This window comes from Melospiza georgiana, chromosome 13, assembly GCF_028018845.1.
Source record: "Melospiza georgiana isolate bMelGeo1 chromosome 13, bMelGeo1.pri, whole genome shotgun sequence".
Lineage (NCBI taxonomy): Eukaryota > Metazoa > Chordata > Aves > Passeriformes > Passerellidae > Melospiza > Melospiza georgiana.
Window position 1 is genome coordinate 459,106 of NC_080442.1, and position 20,484 is coordinate 479,589.

Sequence of the window (20,484 nt, forward strand, 5' to 3'; positions counted from 1 at the left end):
CTCAAACCCTCTGAAATGATCCATGAAGTTGCAAGGCCTTGCAGGTTTGGTTTAACTTCCAAGCCTTTTGTTGACTTCGGAAGTCTTGTAACAAATCCCAAGGTTTCCCTCTCTGGGGTTGCTGTACAAATGGTGTTTGCAGCCTGCTGAGAGGAACAGGATGACTGGACAGAAGAAGAAAGAAGAAAGTTTCGTTCAGGAATGCCGTCCCTCCTCTGCTGCCAGCTTACAGGGCCAGCCAAGGGAGACACCCATGCTCCCAGGCACAGCAGCTTGGCAGGTTCCCCAAAGGAAATGACCTACATGCACCTTCCTCCCTGCACGAGAGGAGCCTCTCTCAGGGGCAGAAGGTTTGAAGGCAGCCACACTCCCCACCTTTGCAACCTCCCCAGAAGACTGCGTAGGGGATGGCTTCCACTTCACATGTGCTTGCAGGCAGCTGTGCTGATTAACCGGGTGAGCAAATAAGAGGCAAGCCTGGAAACAGGAACCTAGTGCAGGGTGGGTCTGCAAAAACAAAAAGACTGGGTGAATAAATCAGGTCTGGCTGTTGGCTTCCCTGCAAGAAACCTTTCATTAAGGCTCCACTGGATATTTTTGGACCACACCTGTCTATTTTTAGGAGGGATAATTAATGCTGAAGGAAATAAGGAAAAAAGTCAAGTTTTAAATCTAGGAATGGGAAATTTGTTATTCTCCACAAAATCACTGTGATTAAGGAGATCCAAAATGGAAGGGCTGTACTTCAGAAGTAAAAATATGCTCCCAGTCACTGTAAAAATTGCGTGTTATGTGGTGTTTGCTAAGAGAGGGGAAGCTTTTCAAGGAGACAGCACTTCACCACTTTACTATTAAATAGAAGTAAAGGCACAGCTGAATGGCCAGCCTTAGTCACAGCTGTGCTGTGGCTGTGTATTTGGCTAAGTCTGTACTGTGCTTAGGCTCCCTCTTCTCTGGGTGTTGTGATCTGGCTTTGGGAGGGCCAGCTGGGACCTGAGAACATGCCCAGGCCTGTACATAAAGTTACACAGTGAAAAAAAAATCACAGCTAAGCTATGCAGCACTTTCACCAGGTCCTTCAAATAATCTGCCTGAAGTACAGAACAATTATAAGGCCAGAAAAGTGGTTTTGTGGCCTGAGATAGGAGATTCTTAGGAAAAACATCAGTATTTTCCTCCATAGCTACATTCTGCTCCACAGAAAGGATCTGGATGCTGTAGCAGAAACAGCAGATGAGCACAGCCCTGCTTAAAAACCATCTTCCTTCTTGGATGTGTCCTGTTCTCTCAACCCTGCAAATTCTTTACTCTAATGGCAAATGTATAACACACTTGGTAACATAGTAGCCAGCCTTGTGGAAAGTGTTTGTTACTGTATTCAAACCCAGCTAGCACACAGAAATTCTGGAAAATTATCAGAACAAGGTGTGTGTCACCTTGGTATTTACCTTCTAATTGAAATGTATTAATAGCGGGGTCCTTCACTGGCCACTGCCACTTTTTTTTTTTGTCTTAGATTCACAGCACTTTGTGAGTTTTGATTAGCTGTTCAGTAGTTCTGTAAACCATTATTATCAGGTGCTAGTGTAGCCCTCTAAGTCATTGAAGCAGCCTTCATCATCCCTCCTCAGAGGCACATGGCTGGCACGTCAACCACAGCCTCTACTTCCATTTCAGGTTCCTTCTGCTGCTTTAAATTGTTCACTCAAGCTACCCTTGGTCTTTTTCCTTCATTTATTTCCCTCAAGGGGCAGCCCCTGTAATGCCTTCTTCATTTCCAGTGTGTCCCTGACCTGAGTAACTGTGACACAGACGTTTTTCAATGGTGCAATTCCATTGTCACCATTTCTGATGTACACTTGTCATCGTATTGCAAAAGCTCCAGACCTTCTCGGTGATTTCTCATGGTCATCTCCTCAGAGCATGACTCCTTCCTCCTCACAGCAGAGCAACAAACTCGAGTTCCCTTCTCACCCAGCTACCCCACTCTTGTACAGCACTCATCCTTGTTGGACACAGCTGTGCCTGTTAAGGGCAGGCCTGTTCCTAATCTTTGGTGATTGATACAGCTGCACTTCCTCAGGCTGAGATTATCTTCTGCACTGTCTTTATTTTCTTACATTCTATCCCCCCACATACACTGAAATTCGATAAGAGAGAATTAGCCCCTACAACAGGCAAGAGAAATGAAATCTTTCCCACAGGACTTGTACTTGCTCCTGATCTAGGGTTTATAGCAATGTTAGGCTGCTTGAACTACTTTCATTTTGTTTCCTCTGAGGTAACAGAATTAACAGCTTGATTTCAGCAAGGTATCCAGGCTAGATGGAGTTTTGGGAAAGGGACTCAATTTGATATTTAAATGCACTTTATGGCAGCAGCACACAAGGTTGTGCTGAGCCAATTGCCCTCCCAAATTGCAGCAGCCCCTTACCCTTGTCCCTGCTTCTTCCCTGGGTCTGTCCAGCATCACCCTGAGAGAGCACAGAGAAAGCACAAACAAGAATTCAAGCAAACAGGTACTTTAGAAATAAGTTAATTTTATTGAATAGGCATCATAGCTTCTCTCAGATTCAAATAATGGAGAAGCCAATTCACACAGATTACAGAGCTATCAGTTACTTTGAGTAATCTTTCATAAAAGAAAGAAATTAAATACAGTTCTGCTATAAAAAGTGCAACAGTTATAACTGGAAGTTTTTCAAAACAAAAGCAAGTTTTACTACCTATTGCAAAAATTGGTTTAGTGCTTTAATACTTTACAAAGTAACAATCCAACTGCTAAAAACAGCTCTTACACATCATCTTTGTCAAAGTATGGATCAGATTAAAAATGACATTTAACTTGAATGAAAACTGTATGTAGAAAAGGTTCTCAAGAACTCACATTTTTCACAACAAGAAATATTTCTTATTCTTGAATGTTAATTAATGCTCCTGTTTCTTTTTAACAGTGGATTCAAACAATATGGCAGTCAGCTTAAAAATGATCAACTGTTTTCTTTTGCAGAGAAAGGTGACTGCAACTAAGTGTGTTTTGAAATTATAAATACGGAGGGGAAATGGGAAAAGAAAACTTAATTCATTTTTGCATGAAAATGATCAAACAAAAAACATGAAGAGTAATTTCAGCTATAAATAAATTTCTGTAATTTCTATTACATAGTTTATTGAAAGCCTAAGTCAATATTTGCTAAAAGAGCATAAACTTATATTAGGCAACAAGAAACTCAGACTCTGAAAAATGAGGAGTGATAAGACTATGAAGAAGTTGAATTCTCAGCCAACCAAAATCAGAGCGACTTACTTTATTCTTTATTAACATTTTCTTAAGCCCCAGTGAGAGCCAACTAATTTCTTTGAAATAGACTTCAAATACAAATACATTTATTGTACATTTCTATGGGTTAAAAACGCTGAGTTGGTCAGGTTATTAGGTAGAGTCACATTACCAGTCCTGACACTTTAAACTTTATATAATTAGCTTTGGTTATAATTGAACAGAGACTCTCAGTTAATGAGTAAAAATACTTTTTTAAGCCAAGGGTGCAACATCTGTTACCTTAATTCTTGTTTGGGACACAAGCCACTCTATATGCAACCTGAACTGCAAAACCAAATCTTTACTGGAAAATCTATCACAGGCTTTAAGGACAAAGAGCTTTAGAATTTGTCTAAGGAAACAGAAGATTAAACAAAAGTTAGCAATAGGAAAAAATATGTACAAACAATTGGGGGGGGCATATTCTATAATAGCAACAGTGGAGTTCTGATGAATTAACTACATATACCTTTTGCATCTAGTACTTCAGACTGTCCTTCAAGCTTTGCCCATGTCTGAGAGGCATTGGGTTTTAACAACACAATGTGTACCAAATGGCAGAAGTACATGTAAACAGCAGAGATACTTTCAATGGTTCATTCAATTTTTTCCATACAAAAGTGTTAGTCACAAGACTCAATGAAGAAGAACAAGGCCTCCCAAGGAGAACAAAGTCTTTCAGCCCCACAAGAGACAAATTCAAGGCATTATGAAAAGTTCATAATATTGTATGTCTTAAAATTAAATGCAAAGTAAAACTCGAGATGGATTCCAAAAAGAAAACAAGAGCTCTATGGAGATTTTAAAAACTGCTTCCTAGCTGAATCATGCTAAGCCTGGCACATTACAAACACAGGAGTTAGAGACTAAGAGCAATGGGCTTGGAAAAGACACAGAAGTAATTGCTCCTCCCCAGGAAAAAGCACAAACCTAATCTCAGTCATTAGGATGGAGTTTTGTACAAAGCTGTCAAAGTTGGCCTAGAACATTTCAGTTGGGTACTCACAGCTGTTTAGGTCTATGTGGCTAATTTCATCCATTATTTAGTCTAGGCCTAAATCCTGTTTGTTCCCCTTGGTTAGGGTGAGTGGGCAGAGTTGGGCACCGTGTGCATGCAAAACTCTCCGGTGGCTCTGAGGGAAAAGCACTTCTGTACTGTACACACACTGTGCATTATACAAAGACTGTATTTACACTACTCAGAATCTTGAGCAAATAAACAATAAAACCATTGCTCCATTTTTGTTAGTATTTAAAGTGCACACAATTTTCAAAGTTGAGAGATGAGAGCGCTTCTGTGACGCCCACATGGCTGTGTTTCAATTCATACCTGATTGCAAAGCCCATTGAAAGGAGATGTGGGGCATTCTCTGAGCGTGAGATGCCACATACTGCTGCTGCATCTCCTGCATATTTTAACCAAAAGCATGGGGAAGAGGCTTTTTGTTACTCAAACCTGGAAGCAAATGGCAGCAAGGCAGTGTTTCACTTCATCTTTACTACAAAGATACTGTTCAGACACCGTGGGCCAGAGTGAACTGCACCTGTGTTAAAGGCAAGAATGACCAAGAGCTGCTGTTTCAGCTACGGCAGCCATGGCTCTCAGGCTGCTGACATGCTGTCAGCCTTCATCAGGCAAAGGTTCCATTTTACTCTGTGGCAACGCAATTTCATGGAATTTACCTATTTGGTGGCTTTTACCTCTCAGCAGGGTAAGTGCAACTCTAGTGTAACTCTTCTCATGTTTATATAGATTCCACATGTGAAAGAAGGAAGAACTGGATCATTAACATACAAGCTCAGTCTCTTAATTTCCCCATCCTTCTTTTTCTAAAGAAATGGTGTTTGAAAGGGGCAAAATGAAAATTAAATACAGAATGCACGTAAGAGTTAGGCACTATTCAGTTCCAACATTGGATCATATTTTTGCAATCTCAGATGATTCTGCCTCTAGAATTTGCTTTAAGAAGGGAAGACTACTTCCTTTTCTCTTGTCTTTCCCAAGAGCAAACCTCTGCAACAAAGAGGCTCCATTAGATGCAGAGATGAATGGCAAAAACATTTCTCTGTTTTCCCAGAATACAGGAAGATCTACAAAACATACAATGTTGACAGGAAATAGGCTTTGATACATCTTAATAATTTCCCCCTTTTTAGTATTTTGGTGCCCTGGTTCCTCCACTAGCCACAGTAATTTCTCTGGTTTTACTCCATCTCCTCTTTTGACTAAGGTTTCCTAACACATTAACACTCATCAAAGAAGCACAATATTTTAAAGAAAATTTTCTGTTAAGATTACAGGGTATTCAGATAAATGTGTCTAGAGACACACAGACTACAGCAGGCTTGAAAGTTTTACAGTCATGGTTAAATGAGGAAGTAGGACAGAGGCTGCATCCAGTTAAGTGACTCTCAGTCCCCAGAGAGTCATAACTTTAAGGCTGTTTGGAACACGGTGGCTTTAACCCACATGGCCTGTTCCACAGTGCAAATGTGCATCAGCCATTTCAATTCTCTTGGTACAGTACAGGCATTCAGGTAATGTGAGATAAACCATCAGAAAACAGCAATCAGAACAGCATATTCACTTCAGAGGAATAACCCAACCAGACAAAGAACAGGATCATGATACCCAAGGAAAAAATAAGGTCTTATTTCCCCACCCCAGCAGTGGAATACAAGAGCCCCATTAAGAATGCAACAGTTAAACAATTATGTGGTGTTTTGGTACAAGGCAAGTCTCTCCATACTCAAACAATCATTTTATGAATAAGCCCAACTATTTGTTCCCACATGGAAGAACGCTAAAGATAAAATGTAAATTCCACTGACTGAAAAGAAGTGTAGAGTGCTAATAAGGAAAAGACCTGAATATGTGTTTGAGTAACACTCAATTGATTTTCTGAAACCAAGAGGGAGCTTTTCTTCCTACACAAACTGATGCTCAGTACACCTTAAAAACAGTCTACTGATCAGGAGAAACCCAGATGCACAGTCATTAGGTATCTAGGTTTGAAAATTTTGGTTGCAGTAAATACCTTAATAGTAATTCTTAAACAAACAAATCCCAACAAACTAAACCAAAAAAGTTAGGGAATTTAAAAAACTACACAGACTTCTAATTTAACATAGGCATTAGTTTGTGAAGTCTTTTTCTTTGCACAGTTCATCAGTAATTAATATGTACAGTAAAAAGAACTATGAAGAAATAAAATCTGAACACTTCAATCTGCAAGAAGCTAATGCCTACTTGATACATATTAAGAGGATGTACCTGCCAATTAGGGATGACATTTCCATGATCTAGAGTGATTTTTTTATTCCAGATGCTAAATGGTTGCATTCATTCTTGACTTTCATTCTGAAGGAATAATAAACAGCTGATTCTTTAAAAAAAAAACCCAAACAAATCCTACTCCAATGGGTTCAGGGTGTATCATGAATGTCCCAAGTCAATCAATACCTGTGCAGAAATGTTTCACTTGGTAAGGAAATTTTCCAGATGCATGTTATTCAGAAGCTGCTTATAAAAGTGGCTATTGGCTAGGGTTGGAAGAGAATTAAATAGAGAGGAACAGTGTTGTACCAAAATATATAAAGAAAAATTTAAAGCTTTTCAATTGAAAAAAAAAAATGTATCTTCAACTCATATTAGATACAATGTGCACAACAGACAGAGCAGTTAAAAACAAGTACATTTACAAAGCTTTCTTTTCATGGTTAATTTCTACCAGCATTTCTGAAAGTAACCCACTAAAATGATGACCCTGTTTATAATAAAGGTGCAAAATATTGCTCTATAACATATTTTGAAAATAATATAAAAATAATTTCTATATTACAATTTAAACTTGGCTTGTAGAATTCCAACATAATACAGCCTTAAGTCTAGAAATAGAACATACTTACAAACACCTTTGTGTTGTTTTCCTCTCATTTTTAACAATATAATATTTTAGTTAAATACACTGGAAATCCATGTGCAAATTAAAATAGATATTAGTGTCTGTTACTGAAATAATTTCATTTCTATGCTATAGTTTGGTGATCCTCCACATAAGCTGCCATTCCTTAAAACAAATACTCTTCAAATACACTGACAGAGACTTAAAATACACTAAGCTAAAACGCCATCTACAATCAGCATCAGTTATTTTGCCTCTCTGGACTTATGTTTATTTGAGATCATTGTGGTTTCTATGAACATATGGGTTTTCAGCTGTGCAAAACACTCACAGTGCTATCAAGACCGTACTCCCTTACTAGCCAGTTTGCAATGTTTTACATGTCAATGAAGCACCTGGTTTAAGGCCCCCACTGCTAATGGGATTCTGTCCACGCACTGCAGAGGACAGCAAAGGTAGCCCAAACAGACCTAAGGCTTCTCTCTACTCCTCAGGCAGAATTCTCATCCACTGTCTCCTTGGAAGAGGAAGGTAGGCAGCCTGTGGGGAGCAGGCACTGCCAAAGGCTCAGGCCTCCATCAAAAACATTTCTTGTGTAACACTTGCTGAGAGTTTCTGAAGAGAAGCAGCCTGCTTGCTGTCAGGGAGAGCAGTCCCACTGGTGAAGGTGAGCACCAGTGTGGCTGTGTCAAAGAGGGGAGGTGGAGGGCAGTGTTTGTCAGCTCTGTGCTGTGTTTTGATACCTGCACGTTCACCACCCCAGCAGATGAGGAGCAGCCCTCCGGGCCCTGCAGCCGGCTGTGACGGTCCTGGGCAGCGCTGCACTGCTCACACCTTAGCTCCCAGCCCCACAAACACCCTGAACGCTCCACTTGGCCTGCTTAGACTTCTAGGATACCAGCAACACAAAGCTTTTCAAGTACAGCACCTTTCTTTTACTGATGCTCCTCATGTTACTTTTGATTCAGGAAGAAGCAACTAATTGCTAAAGAAAGCTGGGACAATATTGCCATTGTATTTCTAGAACAAAAGGTTCACCAATTGCTTTAAAATCCAAAATCTGAAGTTACTTTTGACAACCTACAAAATCTTCTGAATGAGCTGCTTGTTAGCCATATGCTACAACTGACACCCACCTTTGAAAATATATTAGTAAACTCTAACAGTGGTTTATTAACTCTGTATTAATAATTTAAAATGAAACTTTAATATAAAGCATGACTGAAACCCATTATGTATCACAGGTATCCTCTGTTACAAACCGACATTTGCATCAGAGTTTAGAACAAAGTAAAAAAAAAAAAATTGCATAATAGGTTTAAGCCTTTTTTAAATTAGAAAAATTGCACATTCACACTTTAAAAGAATTCCAGCTTCCTCCAACCTAAATATTTCCTGGTGATCCATCTGGGAAGGTGTAGCCTACCCAGTATTTACTCTGTACTTCCGAAATCTGGACTGCAGTGACAAATGCTGAATCAATATCAAGAGGAGAGGGGGGGAAAGCACATACAAATGCAAAAATACACGTGTGCATTGCAGCCAGTCGGGCTAACAGAAGGAATGAGTAGGATCCCTCCAAAGCAAAGCTGATTTGTCTATATCTGGGACTATGTGGGAACTCTACAGCTCTGGAGGGTGTAGGGAGAGCAGATCAGGCACAGGCCTGGCTGGTTTGTGGGCTGCAAACACTTCCAATTGTCAGGAAAAATAAAGCAAAAGAGCACTGAGAGGTTAGCATACAGTACAACAGAAAAAAACATCCAAATATAATTACCTCTAGCATGTAGCTAAAGAATGGCACAATGTCTTTCAGCCCTGATGAATGCAACTCACAAGCAATTGGGGATTCTCTCTAAAAAAATAAGTAGAAAATTTTCTTCTATAGTTACAGTCTTCTTTTAATGGAACAACACTTCTTCAGGAGGAGGGCACAGTTTCTGCATGTTTGGTCTGTTTAATGACAGCTATGGCACAGCTGCCACAAAGCCCAGAAACAGAAATAATGTTTGAAGAGAATTCTAAAAGAAAACAGCAATTAGAAAATTATTCAAAGATATCCCAACAAAAAGATTCTAAGGAAATAAGCACAACTAAAAAGGGTTCTGTCAGTATTTCATACAACAGATATTTTAAAGTGAGCAATCCTATAGAGGTAAATATTTATTGAAATATCTGAGTGTCCTGAGGATGATAATGAACACTCAGGTTTGGTACCCCACACAGACAAGACCGACTAACTTTTCAAAATAATCTAACACACAAGCACGATGTATTAAATAATTCAGAACAGAGTAAATTATACCTAAATGCTGACCAGTTGTAAATCTCTTTCTTTTATGAGAAGATCTTAAAAACATACTATAGAAACAAGTCCAGTGAAAATGGGAAACAGCAAAATTTTATGGTAATTGCTTATTTTTACACATGTACTGCTTTTTTCCTCATTCAGAACAGATGTAACTCACTTAAGCACATGGGCTGGTGTGGTTTGCTGCTAATGTAATATTTCTTAAGGACAACTTTACACAGAAATTATTCTTAGAGTATCACACAGTTCTGCTACTCTAATGCCCTAAGAATTCTTAAATATTTCTGTTTTTCTTGAAGTCTTATCCTGCCAGTTTTCTCAGTCTCAGCAGCAGATACAATCAGGTATAATACTGAATTTCTTTTAATGTGGTCTGGCTTGTTTTAGAATAATTTGCAATCCCAGTTTTCTTTGACAATTAGAACTTAAATGTAATAATCACAACAGCAAAGCAAAACAGGACACTGCTTACCAGAGTATGCAACAGGAGTCATGGCATTTGGAAGGTGCTTACCTCAAGGACAGAAGTCACATGGAGCTTTAACAAATACCAATATTTCCCTTTCATGAAGGAATGCAAGTTCAGTAAGATTCAGTGTATGCTTAGTATACAGTAAGAAGTACAAAGTACAGGTCTGGATTCATGGAACAGCTAACTTATTTTGAAAACTCCCATTCAGCAGAAAACCTAAAAATATGGTCAATTTTAAATATGTTCTCAGTTCTACCAGTCTGGGACACTGGAAAAGCTCACATGCTTTTTCTGAAAGCCAGGACACAGCAGCAGAAGTTTGTGTATCTTGTTTCACAGGGGACTTGGTTTTCAGGGTTAATTAGGATTAACTGTATGCAATGGGCCACCGTTGTCAAGAATTAAAATTGGGCTGCAACAAGCAAATAATCAGAAATGGAGACTCTTTGGCAAAGAATCTTTCCTGTGTGGACCAGAAAAGTGTTATTCCCTAATGAGGAAGGCAGAACTCCTGTTCTGCACCTTGAGGTGGCAGAGTCAGCAGCCCTGAAGGCAGTACTTTCACCTGTTATGCAAAACTGGCTCTTAAAATGAGCCATTGTTCACAAGGGTAACATCACCAAAGAGTTCCTGTTCTGCATTCTGCCAGTTGATGGTGGAGGGGTGCAAACCCAGAGCTGTATCCCAGAAAACTTCCTCATGGCATCCATCTACTTCAACAGTATCTGCAGTGTCTGCTTTGCAGAAATGCTTCTGTGAGCAAAGTTTTATTTTCAGAAGTATTGCAAACATGTAAATATTTGGATCTCAGACGTGTGCAAATCTGTGCAAGGAGCTGCCATTCCTGCTGGAGGCATTTTACAGCCATCTGGGAGCCTCCTGGGGGGGAAGATGACTCACTCTAGGAGACTTGAAAAGAGGAGGAGCCAACAGTCTTCAAGAAAGGCTCAAGTAGTTACACTTGCAATAATTATCACTCAATAATGTTCAGAAGGAATAAGTAAATAATGATTAGGTTCATGCACTAGCTAAGGCAATAACTTGATGCATTGCATTGGTTTTGGCAAGCAGTTGGAGTCTAGAATGATTCTAAATTTCCTAGCTAGTCATCAAATTTTCCATACCTAGTAATTTTTAAAAATATTTTCTTGTAACATTTTTCTGTATTTTAACATCAACGGAAATACTTCTGAAATTCAGGTGTGCAGAACGATATGGTGTGGGGGCTTGGGGACATGAAGTCATATTGAATGTTCTTATAAAACCTCTTTAAAAACTCAGTGCAAACAAAAGTGGCTCAAATCTACTTTTTTTTTTTCAATGAAAATTTAGAAATAATTGGTAAGAACAAGAACTGAAAATTAAGATGACCTACAGCCCTCATGAATTCAGACCTTTCACTCCCATTTTTCTCAAATCATTCAATTTCAGACTGAAATATACAAACATTAGTAGCAATGCAATATGCTGCCATGTTAAAAATGTGCAGTATGCAAAATCACTACCCTCCTAAAAAAAAAGGCTATGAAAAATTTAGGTTTTACTAAGGAAAAAATACTCTATACCTATATAAGTTCAAATGTCTGCAAGGCAGATACTACCCTACTACAACACCACATCTTCACTAGTATGACGTTCCCCTATCATTCTACTACCTGAGTGATGTCAGTGTAAATTCAGGCACCATTAGTAAACTTTTGACCAAACATATACACTGCACTGACAAAGGAGTAAACAACCCTTCAGCTTACCAGTACATGTAAAAAAGACACTGACAAAATGGAAAATAATATTTTTATGATAAATTATTCCTATTATTTCCTCATTGCCCCAGAAAAGCGAAGAGCTAGACACTATTTACTCATCAATCCTTTATTCTTTAAGGATTCCTTTTACTGCAATCCAACACTGTTTACTTTGTAGGTAAGAAAATGGTAAAACTAAGTAGTCATGGAAGAATCCTCAATGCCTGTGTCCCTTGCTGTCCCTCTCCCTGCGCTTTAACTCCTCTTTGTAGCAGTAGGAACAGTAATTTTCAGTCTCAGGACGACCATAAAAGGAACAGTTCTCCTTCTTACAGCGGTTCTGCTGGATGGAATATATTGGGCAAACTGTGCTTCTGCCTTGGTTTTTGTCGTTGTTCAGCCAGCTCTGAGAAGCGTCCTCGTCAGCGTACTCCAAGCAGTCTCTGACGTCCCCCGTGTTGAAGCCGTTGGTGTAGGTCTGGGACTTGTGTTCGGCCGGCCTGGCGTAGCTCAGCGACTCCACCGTGTTCACCGTGCGCATCCCGGGCAGCCGTGCGGGGCTGTAGCTCTGCGAGGACAGCGACCTGTTCTGCTGGGGGTAGGTGGCACAAGTTTTCAGGGTGCCAACCACTGGCTTGTAGGTATCATCCTGGAAGCTCGATGGCTTGGAGTTGACGTCATGCAAATGGATGACACTTTGCCTTTGAACGGGGGGGGTATGGCTATAGTGGGCAGACACCGGGATGGGGCCGCTTCTCTTGGCACCGTTGCTGGGTGAAGAAAAGGACCCGGGAGTGGGACTAGTGCGGTCTTTAAACTTTAAAACCAGTTGGGTTGTATGGCTTTGAGGTAAGACGGGTGATGCCCTATCCTGAGGAGATGGTTCTAATTTTTCTTTTGAAAATGCCTCTGGCTCCAGTTTCCTACTAGAGGAGCCATTCAGCACAGCCTTTTTCTCAGCTTCCTTTCTTTTCTGTTCCTGTTCTGCATTGAAGCGCTCCTGGGCACTGGTCAGGTAATAGCCGATCATCTCCTCGTGGAACTGATGCCTGTGACTGGTCAAAAGAAGGCCAGCAAAAATAAACTTTCGTTCACCCTGCATGGCAGCTCTCAAAATATTTAGGCTGAGTTTCACGTCTGTGCTGTACTTCCATGGGTCAGACTGCTTGTCAGAAAAGGGTTTAGTGTTCACCTTTTCAGTGGGGGAGCTGCTGGCTCTGTCAGTCGGAGATGGAGTGGTCTTCTCTGATGGAGACGTGCTCGCAGACTGTCCAGATTCCTCTTTGCTCCCTTTGCGAGACTTGGACTTCTTCTCTTTGACTTTCTCTACTGTGTCACCATTTTTTCCATTCCCTGAATTGGCTCTGCTCATCTTCCCGTGCACCAGACCTCCAAGACCACCCATGTTCTTTTTCAGTTTAATTCCCAGGGTTTTACTGAGGCTTCCTATTTTATTAGCAACTGAATCCGTCCTGGTTTTGTCTTTATCTTTCCTTTGTTTGTCCTTTTCTTTTTCTTTACTGTTTTTGCCGTTATTGCCATTGGAATTACTACAGATGGACTCTCGGTCTGAGTCCATGGAGTCAGCCAGAGACTGCACGTCTTCTCCAGCAGAAGCTGTAGGGGATTCTGGTTGAGCCAAAGGGGCCTGCTATGGAAAAGGAATTATAATTAGATACAGCAAAATCCATTTCATACAGGAGTTGGTGCAAAAATACCTACCCCAAATTCAATACAGATTTTGACACTGATTTTAAATACACTTTTTAATTTATGCATTGACATTTTTGACTGGTTCCATCACTAAATAAAGCTTTTCTAACTGTGCTTACTATGTATTTTGCTTGTTCCTAAGTAGCTTTTGGCTCATTTCAGACACATTTGTAGAATAGAGGTCAGTCACTCAGATGCTCTGTGAAAGTCTGTGCCTGAGTCATGGGGGAAAGCGAGTTCCCTCCTGCCCCAGAGAGCCAGGACAGGGAGGATCAGCAGTGTAGGCTGTCCCCCAGGCCACGGGAAAGGAGCTGGGGAAGATGCAATGGAAGGGGAATGAGCTGCTGCTGAAAGCTGTGAGGGGCATACAGCACACAAACCTGTGTGCACCAGTATTTCAAAATTGATTATGTTCAAAATCCAGCTTATTTAAATTGACTTTTTATTTATTTAGGTCTCTGGTGCATGAAAATTAAAGGGAGGATGCACCAGAGCTAAACATCTCATATGAAATATCAAACATTAAACTCAAGCAAGTAGGCTGAGGAATACAAAGATGTGTATTCATGTTTATTGGAAAGGCAATGCAGATAAAACTGGTCATAAGTCTGAGATCCACTTTATATTTTAAGTTACATGATAAAGCACCTTCCTTGAAAATGCAATAACATGAATCCTAGGGTACTTTAAAACAGGACTCTGTTCATGTACTGCTGCAGAACAGTCTTGCTTTCAGGCACCATGAACCTAAAATCTGCTAGAGATAAATCTGAAATATTCAACTGGCTACAAGGACATGGGGAGGGTAAGCTCTGTACTTGTGTATACTTCTGGTATAGAAATACCTGCCGTCATTGTCCCTGGGTACTTACATGTCCTCTCTCCCAGGAAGCCCTGAGCACCCCAACACTCAGTTGGGAGCAGAGCAGAGGGGAAAGTGCTGCAGTGACCTGACCATGATCATGCAGCAAATGTACCTCTCCAAAGGCAGACGTACCCCAGGTTCCACAAGGGCTCACCACTTACAAGTGCAGGACCATTTTTGTTGTTATCATATTGTTGTTATCATATTTTTAGAGTCTTATATTTTCTGGGTGGTTTTCTTACAAGCAGCTTTTCACAGCAGTGTTGTTTTTGCTTCTTTGTCAGGGCTCTTCTAAGGTTCTCTTTGACTGGCTAACTTCTTTTTATTTCAGTTATTTTCATTATCTACAGCTGCTGTTTAATTAAGGATATCACAGCTGCAGCTCATTTAGAACAACTAGGATCAGGACAAGGCTACTTATACAATACACATATTTTACTGAGACTCATAGGCCACTTATACAATACAGATATTTTACTATGGCTCAAAGGCCACCTATACAATACACACTAAGATTCAATGGCCACCTATACATTTTGACTCTCCTTTTTCTGATATGGTAGCTACTACTGTAGAAACTGTAGAAAAATGGATTTTTCCTCTCTTGCAGCTTGTTAAAATACTTTCTCCTTTTGTGTTCTGTTTCTCTGTTCAAACTCCATCAGTGTAGGCTGTCTAAATCACCTCCATCCTCTCCTAGCAACCTTTTGCTTCCAGCCTAACCCCTCCACCTATTCAATGCAATTTGCAGAGAAATTTCAGTGCCAGCTGGGCATAGTTCTAAAACAGCTCTCTGGAAGAGGCAGGCTACAATTTAGTGCCAGTCTATGGCCTTTTGTCAGCCACTCCAAACTGGGAGTTGTCCACAAGTGCAAATACACTCTCAGAAAGAAATTGGTGACCTAACAGTGGCATCAGGAGAGCAAGACAAAGTTCTGAGAAGACAGTGGTGAGAAAAGGTTTCTTTAAATTACACAAATGACTGAAATTTATACCAGAAAAAGTAAGCTAGAAGACACATTTCAGCAAAAAATATACAAGCAACAGTGCTATTAAAACAAACAACCAGAAAAATTTGTAAGCCTGATTGGTGTCAGTGAACCATGAGTGGCTGTCCCTGCTGCCAGGGCACTGAGCTGTTTGCAGGCAGCCTATCCTTGTATCTTCCATGCTGTGGGAGCAAGGGGGAAGTTTACCTTACCCGTGTCTCCGAGGGGATGCGGATCCAGGTTACATTCATGTAGCTGTGCAGAAGATTAAGCTTTGCCTCAAGAGACAGAATCAAACTAAAGATAAAAAAAGAAAGGAAGAAGCAGTCAAAAAGCTTGAAAGAAAAAGCAACACTTCATAACAGGGGGAGATACAACAGCAGCCCGATTGTGCCTGTCAGCTGAAGAACACAACTCCCCCCCATGTCTCCTACCATGTAAGCAGAGCACATGAACCAAGCCCTCACTGTCAGCAGTTCTCCCAGTACCGCCACCAGGTACAGCTCAAGACATTTTACTGCTTAACACCAAAGTTACAGAAAGGTCTTACTTGGCCAGTCTGGTGTTATCATTGTCATCTTTTCCCCACTCCCAGTCTTTGCCAGGATCGACCGCAAAGTGCAAGGGCAGTAACTTGTGTTCAGAGTCAGTCAGGGGGATCACCGCTGAAGCAGAGAAGAAACAAGGATTGGAGTGGGGGAAACAAAAATTATGAAAAGAAAAGAGTCAGCTGTAAAAAGCAGAATCACTGCTTCAAGAAGAGCAGAATTTGTGCTGCAGAACTGCCTCATTCAGAGCACCACAAATGATTTATACCGGGCGCCATTTGCCTGTTTTCATGTTTGTGCAATAAAAGAGGGAGAGGTTAATACTCTGATTGCTCCTGGAGTGAATGATAGTCACCTGTGGAGGAGGGGAGACCTCTGGAGAGAACCACATGGCCATTTGTACTGTACAATCAACATTTCCTGGAGACAGAGCCATTAGAATAGCAGAAAGCAATAAAATGTTGCAATATTCCTGCCTATTGCTCAGAATCAGAGATTAACATGTTTGTTATTTTGCCTTTTTAGTTTAGTACCTTTGTAATAAAAATATATTGATATCAGCATTAAGAAAGAAAACAAGAGGAAGCCAACGTGATTTTGGATTCAAACTAAATTAACATAATTGAAGAGCAGAGATCAACATGTATATGGGTTAAGAGGTCAGTTTGAGGCCTCTGGGTGCAGTGCAAAGGCCATTATTGTTCTTACAGCCCAACACTGCTGCCAGCAGTTTTGCTCTTCTGCTCTTTCCCCTCTCTGCTCAGGCTCTGTCCTAATGACTCTGCCTCTTCTTTATACTCAGCATGCAGGGACCACACTTGGATGTCAGAGTGTCTATCATTCATCACCAGCAAGCGACTAAGAAATAAAGCAATGCCAGTTTTAATTAAAGCCACCAATTCACTTCTATTTGATTAGGAAAACAAGTAAAAGCTGTTGAGGGTCTGGATAGAATCCTCAGCATGGTACAGGTCACTGCTTCTCCTCTGACAGCTAATCAAGGCATTTACCTTTCTGCACTAGAGCTCTTCAGGACTTGCCCTGAGTATTCATTCCAGACAATCCAAGGCCAAAGAAACCTAGAGAAGCCACCCAAACATCATGGCACTCAGTTATTGAAACCCGACTTCACACGGGGCTCTGTGCTGTTTGTAACCCTTTCTGCGGCGCAGCACACACGGGGGCGCGGCATTCCGGGCACGCGCGGCTCGCTCGCCCCCGCCGCGGCTCCGCGGCCCCGGCGCTGCCCAGACAGGCCCGGGCGGCCCAAATCCCGCGGGGCGGCGCCCCCTGCCGGCCGCGCCGGGAACCGCCGCGCTCTGCCCCGCAGAGCCGGCCCGGCAGCGCCGCTCCCCGAAGGCTCCGCACGGACACAGCGGGACCGGAGCTCCCCAGGCAAACTCCGGGCACACGCGGGGAGCCCAAGTCTGCCGTTCCGAATACACTGCATTGCAGCGGCCTGGGGCACCGGAACAGCACAAATGTGCAGCAGGTGTGACAGATGAATGCACTTCTAACGCTTCCTGGTGTAATATGAGGTCTTATCCTAACGCATTCAATGAAATTATTGCAACCAAGAGGCTGGAATAACTGAGAATACAATTAACTGAACGTGTTTCACAAGGAAAATGCATATTCTACCAATTAACTGAGTTACCAGCAGGCACTGACTGGACTGACATCTGATCTCAGCCATTTAAAGGAAGAAGGCAACTTAGGAAAGAGCAATGTTGTAAGTTTACAACACAGCAGTTCCCTTCTGGTAGCACCTGGCCTTACAGGCACAGCGTGGTAAAAATCTGTGACTGTAATCCTAGGACAGGTGATGATGGAAAGCTTGGAGCAAAGAACCACCAGAGAGTTGAAGCACTTTCTTCTTGCGATAGAAACTTCAAAGGGTAAATGTGACTTTCTTCTCTATGGGCAGCTTGAAACTAACTAATTTTCACATAGTTAAATAAATATTTTGGTGTATAAACAAATTTTTAAAAAATCCTTTTAAAAGCTTGCTACTTCTACTGATACTGAAAATACCTACTAAAAATGCTTAGTGATACTCCATTTTATTAAAAGACAAAGTTAAGTAAAAAACAAAGCTTAGAGATGATTGTCTGTTGCATGTCACTCTTGTCTCAAGTCCTGTACACATTCTGAGTGTCAGAAATGTGTTCACTGAGTTGAGTGCTGATTGTATCCCCATTCTAAGGCATAGTCTTATAGGCTGGTGTGAAGCACTGCTGTTTTCACAGAAAACAAATCTTCTAAAGTGAAGGACTTTGAAAATTCTGTCTTCACTGCAAGAGCATTTCTCTCTCAGGGGATTTTTTTTGATAGTTGGGGTTTAATGTAAGATTTCCCCAAGTTCCTGATAGAAAAGTATTTTTTTGTCACAGCTGCAAGCAGAGTCCACCCCATCCATTTCTAAAGCAAACCCCACAGACTGCAGCACCTACCTGACACCCAGCAGGGTCTGCAGCTTTGGTTGGTGCTGGCCTCACTTGGCTGTGGCTCTCTAGATGGAACTGCACTTCTCCAAGCACAGCCTACCAGCCCTAATTCCAACAGATGGGATAAGTGACAAGCAACAGCTGCTGGCTGGTCCATGGCAGTGTGACACACACAGTGAGGACTCTGCTGCCATTCCCTAGCTGGGTGTGTGTCGGTTTCTCGGCTGTTTAGGTGGCCTTGGACAGCCGGCGCTTCAAAGGACGAGATGAGACTTCAGATCTTTTCTCGGTCTCAGTGTTTATTAATTGTTTATCTAAAAGATTTTCTCTCGGCCCAACAGAGGTCTGCACAGCAGCCAGCCATGAGCACACTGAGAGCCCCCGGGGCGGTCACTTATCTTTATACTCGAAGTTACGTATACAATATTTATAATTTTTCCTCAATACCTTTTACCCTTATTGACCAGTGCACTTTTAGTAATAACCAATCCCAAAGTGCCAACATCACCACAGAAGATGGAGGCCAAGAAGAAGAAGAAGAAGAACAGGACACGCCCCAATTCCTCCATCTTACTTCTTTAGACCCCCCTGTACAGAAATCCTAAACCCTGTGTTTCACACTCTAATTAACTTATCCCTTCACCATTCACCCAGTGAAATCCTCCCATCCTCATACAGGTGTCATCTCCTGTGTAGGATCAAAGTCCAGCCACCAGACACTTCTGGCAACATTCCAGGACTCCCGAGCCCCCCAAGGGTGGTCTCGGCCACTCTGCACCTCCGTCCTGAGGTGCTGAGATCCCACAGCTGTGCTGCCTCCTGTGCTGTGAAGGAAGTCACAGCACTTCCCAGCTCTCATCCTCATGCCTCAAGTGCCACTATTCATCTAAAAAGAACAGCACTTTAACTCTTTCTGAACATGCCAGTACAATAAAATGCTGGCACAGAAACTGCCATGGTGCTGTTCAAGGCCCACTGCCACACTTCTCACAGTGTTACTTCGCCTGAGCACAGCAGCATGGAAAGCTCCAATGCCAAGGGAGCAATCCCAGGGACAGTTGAGACCTAGTCTGTGTTTTCTATAAACAAAGACACAAAAGACCTGCATCAGTAGAGCCTGCATTAATATAAAAGTATTTACCCGTTTTTAATCAGACACTGGATTTCAAAGAGGGCCCCTGGTGACCATCAGAATGCCAGGCACTCTGTAATAAGAAGTGTCAAAATGTGTCTTAAATCCTCTCCAGACAGGGAGATATTAGAATGTTTTCCCTTTATGTCTATTTATAGTAGTGTTTTAAATGTTCTGTAACAGGACTGTATGCCAAAGCAGAACTTAAAGCATTGACATCAGTATTTAAGTGACCACACATACTTCTCAAATGCATAACTGTCTCCTCCACTAGAGAGCTCAGCAGCTGCTTAAATGTGTGTATGTACCTGCAGTAGTTCAGACACCTTCAGATACTGCTCCTGACACTTGGTGAGAGCATAAATACTACAAGTTATGAATGGCCTGGATCTCCAGGATGCTATTTTTAAGAAGGTGCAGCTCTAAGTTGCATTCTGATAGCTCAAAATCCGCCCTTGTGCTGAGGCCCCTGTGCCATTGCTGCTGACACTTGACAATGGTGGCTGCCCCTTGCCATGTGCCAAAGCTGCCAGAGCTGCTCTGCTGACAAGGTACAAGCCCCAGGCACTGCTGGAGCATCCCTGTGCCCATTTCCCTCCTGTCACAGCACATAGAGGACAACAGCAATGCTGTGGTTGCTGCTGGACTACTGCAGTCTCCAACAGCAACTAGCTTGGCAGCTACAGCATTCCCTTCATCCCAAAATAAATGCCAAATGCTCTCAGCTGCTCTACACAACTGAAGCCTGTGCATTTAAGGCCCTGAAGTAAGAAAGGTACAATCAGGTCACACAAAACAAACGCCACTTTGATTCACTGACCCTTGTAATTAACCTGTATGAACTTGTACATGAAAGTTAGTAGTTAATGTTTCTGAGGCTGTGCTGGATATCTGGGAGGAGTTTCTTTCCCAGCACCTTTCCTGTGAAAGTACAAGTATAGGAAGATCCTACAGAAAAGCAGTTGCTAACCTCAAGAAGGACATTTAACATTATTGTAACATTACTGCTCTTGTAGGACCTGAGGTACTGAAGGC

General features: G+C 41.7%; 1 protein-coding gene across 3 annotated transcripts in view; it reads right to left on the reverse strand.

The window, feature by feature from the left end:
* Window positions 1-2,523: 2,523 nt before the first annotated feature.
* OTUD7A (OTU deubiquitinase 7A) overlaps window positions 2,524-20,484 on the reverse strand; it is a 108,217-nt gene continuing 90,256 nt past the window's right edge. For 2 of the 3 annotated variants that reach the window (XM_058033084.1, XM_058033086.1), the window contains 3 exons: window positions 15,873-15,987; window positions 15,535-15,619; window positions 2,524-13,406 (listed from right to left, as the gene is read on the reverse strand). In XM_058033084.1, coding sequence (XP_057889067.1) covers window positions 11,973-13,406; window positions 15,535-15,619; window positions 15,873-15,987 — 1,634 coding nt within the window. In that variant the 3' untranslated portion in view covers window positions 2,524-11,972. The remainder of the gene's footprint in view (window positions 13,407-15,534; window positions 15,620-15,872; window positions 15,988-20,484) is intronic. The other variant, XM_058033085.1, reaches the window with a different exon arrangement.